At 51.1% G+C, this 6,566-nt stretch overlaps 1 protein-coding gene across 1 annotated transcript; it reads right to left on the bottom strand.

Annotated features, from left to right (window-relative positions):
* Window positions 1–825: 825 nt before the first annotated feature.
* CALCB (calcitonin related polypeptide beta) lies at window positions 826–3,329 on the bottom strand (the record flags this gene model as incomplete). The annotated part of the gene is made up of 3 exons (XM_080712614.1): window positions 826–985; window positions 2,886–3,023; window positions 3,244–3,329. The coding sequence occupies 3 exons, from the start codon at window positions 3,327–3,329 to the stop codon at window positions 826–828; spliced, it is 384 nt and encodes a 127-aa protein (XP_080568740.1).
* Between the last annotated feature and the right edge of the window lie 3,237 nt (window positions 3,330–6,566).

The raw sequence follows: 6,566 nt of genomic DNA, 5'->3' as shown, positions 1-6,566 counted from the left end.
ATAAGAATAAATATAAATGGTGCACACAATTATGGAATTAACTTATTTTGCATTCCATTTCATTCCTTTCAAGTGACAAAGGTGCTTTATTTTTTCAGTATCTACTAGGGCGCAAACACGTGTATCTTCCATGGGTCTTCTCACCAAGTTGTTGCCCACAGAAATTAATAGAAGTGGTGAGTTCAGCTTTAGGGTAACCTGAAAAGAGGGAAGGAGGGAGAAGAAGAAAAAAATAAAGAACAAGAGGAGAAGGGAAGGAAGATTAAAAAAAAAACATTAAGGAACAGGAGAAGAAATGGGAGAAAAAGAAGTGAACAGCCACAATGTTACTGAAAAGAACACTATTTAGAGAAGTGCTTTTTTCACTCAATAGAACCTATGAATTATGGATATGAAATACAGGCAGGCTATTAATGGCAAATGAGGATTAAGATAGTTCAATTGTCACTATTAATATTGGAGCAGCATGATTGTAGCACTCTGGTCTGAATCTGGGACCTTGTAAAACTGGGCTCGTAAACCAGGGCCAGTCTTGACTAATATTCACAGGCCCTTCCCTTTCTGAATCCAGCAAGCTTTTTCTTCATTTCTTTACTCAGAAGAGAAAATCGTACTGCATCTCTGAAGCCTGCCCTAGCATTCTGACTTCAAGGTCAGTTCTAGACGGAGCTTCCTACCTCATGAAGAAGAATGCGTTGGAGAGAAGAGATGCAAAGGACGCACCAGGATCAGTGGGTTTTAAAATGTGAATCCTAACCTCCAATCCCCTTCCCTACTATTCCATAGTACAAGACAGTCACCTTATCCCTGGAGACATTTAGGTGCTCAGGCTTGTAGGTCCCTGCGACGCCGGCCAAAGGCTTTGGAACCCACATTGGTGGGCACAAAGTTGTCCTTCACAACACCCCCAGATCTGCTCAGCAAGCCAGCCAGCCAGTGGGTCACGCAGGTGGCGGTGTTGCAGGCTCTCTTCTGGGCAGTGAGGCTGGTATGCAGGATAGAGAAGGAAGAGAAGGCTTGTCAGTGAAGGCTGGGGAGGAGCCCACCCCGTGGTCCTTCATAAAAAGAAGTGCAGCCTTTTGACATACACTTAACAGTAAGTGTTTCTCCTAAGTGCAATTATCAAAGCTGTTAGGGGAAATGGCCTGGAAGCCTTTGTTAGGAGCTCTGCCCAAAAACCATCACCAAAGAGTTTCCAGCCATGAGGTGCATGCTGAAACCCTGCATTTATCTTTCAAGAAGAAATGAGTAGCAAGACCCAGCCCCACCCCAAGAATATCAAAGAGTATACAGAGATCATAAGAAGCAACAAAACCGTTTTCCATGGGAAAACAAAATTCCCTGAAAGTATTACCTGGAAGAAGCTGAGAGATCAGGATGGGCAGCATCCTCTCCTAGAAGTGCTTACCTGCTCCTCAGCAGGCTGTTCTTGCTGCTTGAGCTGGGTCACAGAGGTCACCCACCAAGCCCTATATCCAGCTACCCTGAAGCTAAGGCTACTTCTAAGCATAGGCTCTGGACATTTGCACACCTTGTATGTGGATCAGAGCAAAGACAACCACAGCTCAGTCCCTTAGGAAAAGCTTATTTTTCAAATGGAGCATGAAGGATTCACTTACTCAGTACCTGGAGAAGCTGAAGTTAGAAAGCTCTGTTATGAAATCCTCTGAAAGCTCCAGACATTTTCCTTCATCTCTCATCTCTACTTTGATCTAGGAATTCTGCTCGCTCACTCCCTTTCTATCTTGATGTCATCAACATTCTCAGGCATAAGCAAAGCCACCAGCTTGAAGAGCAATCAGAAAAGAATCTACACGCATAAAGTTCAAAAAGGAGAGCAGAAAAGGAAATAAGGAAGGAGAGGGAGGGGCCTTGGCAGGGATCCTGGGGCACCTTAACGGAAGGTAGCCTTTCCTCTGCAAGCCTCTGGCTAGGTCCATTTTCTTGCCAGGTGTTTCAGAGCTGAAGAAGGCTGGAGCGCTGCTCAAATTCTGCCAGTATGTGCCCAGCATGCAGGTACTTGGGTTACCACACCACTTAGATCTTAGACTGTCCAGGCTGCAGGGAAAAGACATGCCATACAGAACCATGCACTGGGGTCTGCCTCTGTGGGAAGGGGGGCTTTGTGCTGGGTCAGGAGGCACAGGCAGGAAGGCAACTCATGCATCCTCTGTTAGGAAGGCTGGGAGGGGCCATGGGCCAGGGCAGTGATAAGGAAGGGTGGCCTTTGCTGGCATTCCACATGCTGCTCACTCCTCCAAGCTCTGCGGTGGGTTCTTAGGGTAGACGCCAAGCAATGCTGGGGCCAGGCCAGCGGCTGGTCTCTTGTAGGTTCAGAGCACACAGGGAGTTGGGATTGGGGGAGAGTGCACTCCCTGGCCCTGTGACAATGCACAAATCTCCACAGATGCCCAGACCTAACTCACACAGTGCTTTACCTGCCCATACCTTCTGCAAGCCCTTTGCCTTCACCTTTTCCATGTAAAATAAAGGTTTCTTGCAGGTATAGAAGACCAACAAACACAGATGACATTTCTGAAACCTCCAGGGATACCTCTGGCTTCACACTTACCACTTCTGATTCATCCAGTGCCAGGACAGCTCCCCGGTACTCTAAAACCATCTCCCAGGGTCAGTGATTCCACACCTCATTTCCTTTCCCAATAACATTCAGAAATGGGTCTTTTTTTTTTTTTTTCTTAATGTGTCTAACCACAGTCCCTCCAGCTGCACCAGACCTCTGTCTTCCATGGAGGCTGAGAATAGCTGGGTCCTAGGTCCTGGAGCAAACACAGCCTGCTGGACTCCTGGGAAGTGAGTGTGTTTCCCCTACCTCTCTAGGATAGGTTCTCCTGGACAAGTCAGGGCCAGGTGGGGAGCCTTACCTGGAGTCCTCTGTCTCCTGCCCCTGCTCCAGCTCGCTGGCCTTCATCTGCACATAGTCCTGCACCAGTGCAGCCAGCAGGAGGCGCGCTTCCTCCTCACTGAGTGAAGCCAGATCTGGGCTGCTGTCTGAGGCTGACCTGTGGAGGGGAAGCCAGCCCAGTGCAGGCTCTGAGCCCCTGCCTGCCCCCTCCTAGGCTAGTGCCAGCCTTCTTGGACCCTGCTTCTTCCCCTGAGGATGTGGCTGCCCTGCTTCCCACTGAACAGGACATGAGACCAGTGCCCACTTGAGGATGCTGAGCCACCAAGAGCCATTCTGCTGGGACAGTGGGAGTAGTTCCTGGCTGCAGGCTGTCTCACCTGAAAGGCGCTGCCTGAAGGCTGGTGGTGTGACATAGAACCAAGATGCTGAGAGCCAGGAAGGGGGAGAACTTCCAGAAACCCATGACTCCTCTCTGTAAAGGGAAAAGGAGAATGACATTAGCAGTGCCCCAGGGCACTTCAAGTCCTGCCTATGCCCCCACCATGTGACCTCAGGCAGCTCCCTTCACCTCTGTTCCTTTAATGTAAATCTCAATAAATAAATAAATAAATAAATAAATAAATAAACAAATAAATAAACAAGCAAACAAACACAGGTAGAGAAGAAACAGTCATGTATGAGGGGCAAATTTGGGTTCTGTTCTGTGGAAAGGACAGTAAGATACCACACGATGCCCATACACACACACGCACACACACATTTTGCCTGATCTGTGCAGAAACCATTAACAGACCCACCTTGCTGTAGACTTGCTTTTCCTTTGCCTGTAAATTTTTTACACTGAAATTTTTTCTCCTGGTTTGGAAGATAAGTTGGAAAATAGCGCTCATCTCCCAGTCTGGGAATCCGGATTGGGGAACATTTTTTTTATGCCGCCCTTACAGGTGTCTCGAGACTGCAGTTGCAGGGTTTGGCAGCAGGTGCCTGGCGCACACCCTTGGAGGTGAGCGCCCTGCTCGGATCAGCTGACAAAGCTGCCGGAGTTTCTGGGCGGATGTCCCTTCCGCTGGAGATGTCTCCGAGGAAAATGCGGAGCTCCTCCCAGGGAAACAAACAGGATCCCCGAGGACCCAGACCGCTCAGGGTCTCCAGTATCAAACTCCTGCTGGATCTCGCAGGGGATCCGCCCAAGGCGGGAGACACGGACACACCCACTGCGCTCGCCCAGCTCCCCGCCCACGCGGAGCTCTGCGGGCTCTCGGGGTTCAGTTCCTTAGGTCTGATTAGAAGAAAATGCCTGGGCGGCCCCAACCACCCGCTTCTCCCCAGCCAGGAAGAGAGCTCGGACCACCCGGGGCCATAGGCCAGTGGCGTTGTAAAGATGGACTTAGAGGCAGGCAGGCAAATGGGGCAAATTAGATGAGCTCACCGAGAGAGGCAGGCTATGGAAACCAAGGGAGCAGAATGCGAGGGTCTCTGGGCAGCTGGAGAGGAGTGGAGCGGCGGGTCCACGCGGGAGGATCGCAGCGCTCGCTGTGGGCGCCTTCTCCCGAGCCCCAGGCTCTTATTCCAGACCTTCCCGCTGGGCCAATCCAAAGTGACCAAATCCAGCCAATCAGAAGGCCGAGCGTCGTCCGATGGCGTCAAAGCTCGCTTTACTTACCCTGCGAGGTTCTGCAAGGGGAACCGTCGCTCTCCAAGTCATTTGCATTGAGGTCACTGATGGGGATGGATGGCTCCAGAGAAGGCGGGTACGGGAGAAGGCGGATATGTCCCGGGCAAGCTAGGGGAGTATGGCTTCACCTACAGGACAGGTCTACAATTTTTCACACCTTCCTGATTTCTGGACGCCCCCAGTCTCACCTCCTCGTGCCATGCCACAGGGAGATCGAAGCCCAGCCACAGGTACCTCCTGGGATGCTGAACCTTATTTGCATCCTAAAGGTACTTCAGAGCCAAATGTGGTGGCACACTTTTATAATCCCAGTGCTTGGGAGGCTGAGACTGAAGGATTGCCAGCTCACAGCCAGCCTCAACAACTTAGTGAGATCCTGTTTAATAATAAAATAATTAATAATAATAATAATAATAATAATAATAATAAAGGTGGGGATGTAGCTCAAAGGTAGACTGTCCCTGGGTTCAGTCCCCAGTGCCACACAAAATAATAATTTTTCAATTAATTAAGGGAAGAGCTGGGTTGAAATAGCCAGGGAGGAAGAGGACTGGGGAGGAAGCGGGGGCTTGAAACAGTCTTTGAACAACCTGGGATACCCCCTCCCACGGATATGCCCTGGACACATCCAGGGCTTTCCTAAAGGGTTTTCCCCCTCCCGTCTGGCAGCCACGCCTTCTCTGCCTCACTACCCTAGGACTGGTAAGAGCCGAGAAGACGCAGAGAGGGTCAATTAAGCTGGGGCTGTCTGCACAGAGGTTACCATCCCCTTCGCCTTCCCTTGTACCTCTAAATCCTCAACTGTGGGTTTCATATCCTCCACCCAACCTGGACCCTCCACTACAGCACCCGAGTGGGGTTACGCAGCTGCACTGTGCATCTGGCCTCCGCCAAGCTGTCCACCCCCACTTCCGCTGAAGTGCAAGAGAGCTGAATTCAAGGGGGCCCAGCGCCCACCCACAGAGGGGAGCTGGTGCTGCAGCCCAGGAGGCAGCTGTGGGCTTTGACAAGCCTCGGGCATTAAGTACCTGGACCCCAGCCACAGGGTTCTGCATAGCGAATTCATATAGGCACCCGCAGCCAGGGCTTCCTGGAATATACTCCAGATCCCCAGCCTCCAGCACAAGGGCAAACTCGCACCAACCCACTGCAACCGCGCCCAGATCTGAAAATGACCCAAGAAATCAAGTAGGGCAGCGAGGTCCCCAGGACCTTTGCGATCCCACACCAGGCACCAGGGCTCTCTACAGGTTCTTCTATATCATAAGAAGGTCTCTCTGCACCTGGATTGTTGGGTTCGCTTTTGGATGCCCCTAAGGCAGCCTTTACTTGGGGGACTTCCTACCAATCCCTCCAAATAACAAGGAAGACATCTATGTTCCTCTTCCTGATTCTGGCCCCAGAGAGAGGGGCTGCCTGTCAACTAGAAAGAAAAGTTGGGAGGTACTACCTGCTTGAGGTATCAGTCCCCCTACACTGCCTCTTCCCAGACCAAACTTCTCTGAAGTCTGGCAGAGCTGGTAGCCCAGGAGCTCTAATCAGGACCACTTCACAGGGCTCTGGGCCAGCAGGTGGAAAGAAGAGTGGCATACACAGAAGTGAAGGTCCCAGGCCCTGGATCTCCACCCTCACCAGAATCATCAGCAAAGTTCAGGGCAGGATCCAGGAAGCAGGTTGAGAGTACCAGGCTCTGATTAATGTCTGGTCTCTCTGGAAGTCCCCAGATTTTGATTTGGGGAAACTTTGACCTATGGGGATTAGAAGCTGGAAAGCTGGCACAGTCCAGATCTGTGGCACTAGCCTTTAGATGGCTCTAGTGGCACTGAGTGGGCCACAATCCAGGGCTGCACCCAGTGCTCCAGAGAAGCTCCATGTGCTTCAACACTACACAGGACTACTGCCTGGCTGGAGCAGGCCACAGTTTCTGTGCAGGCTGCCAAGATTCAGCCCCACACACTGACTGCTTTAAGTACACCCGGTTCCACGAGTTGATTATCTTCACGGCACAGATTAGACAGACTATTT

The sequence above is a fragment of the Muscardinus avellanarius genome (genome assembly GCF_963383645.1).
Source record: "Muscardinus avellanarius genome assembly, chromosome: 1".
NCBI classification, from domain to species: Eukaryota; Metazoa; Chordata; class Mammalia; order Rodentia; family Gliridae; genus Muscardinus; species Muscardinus avellanarius.
This window is presented reverse-complemented; position numbering and strand designations above follow the sequence as displayed.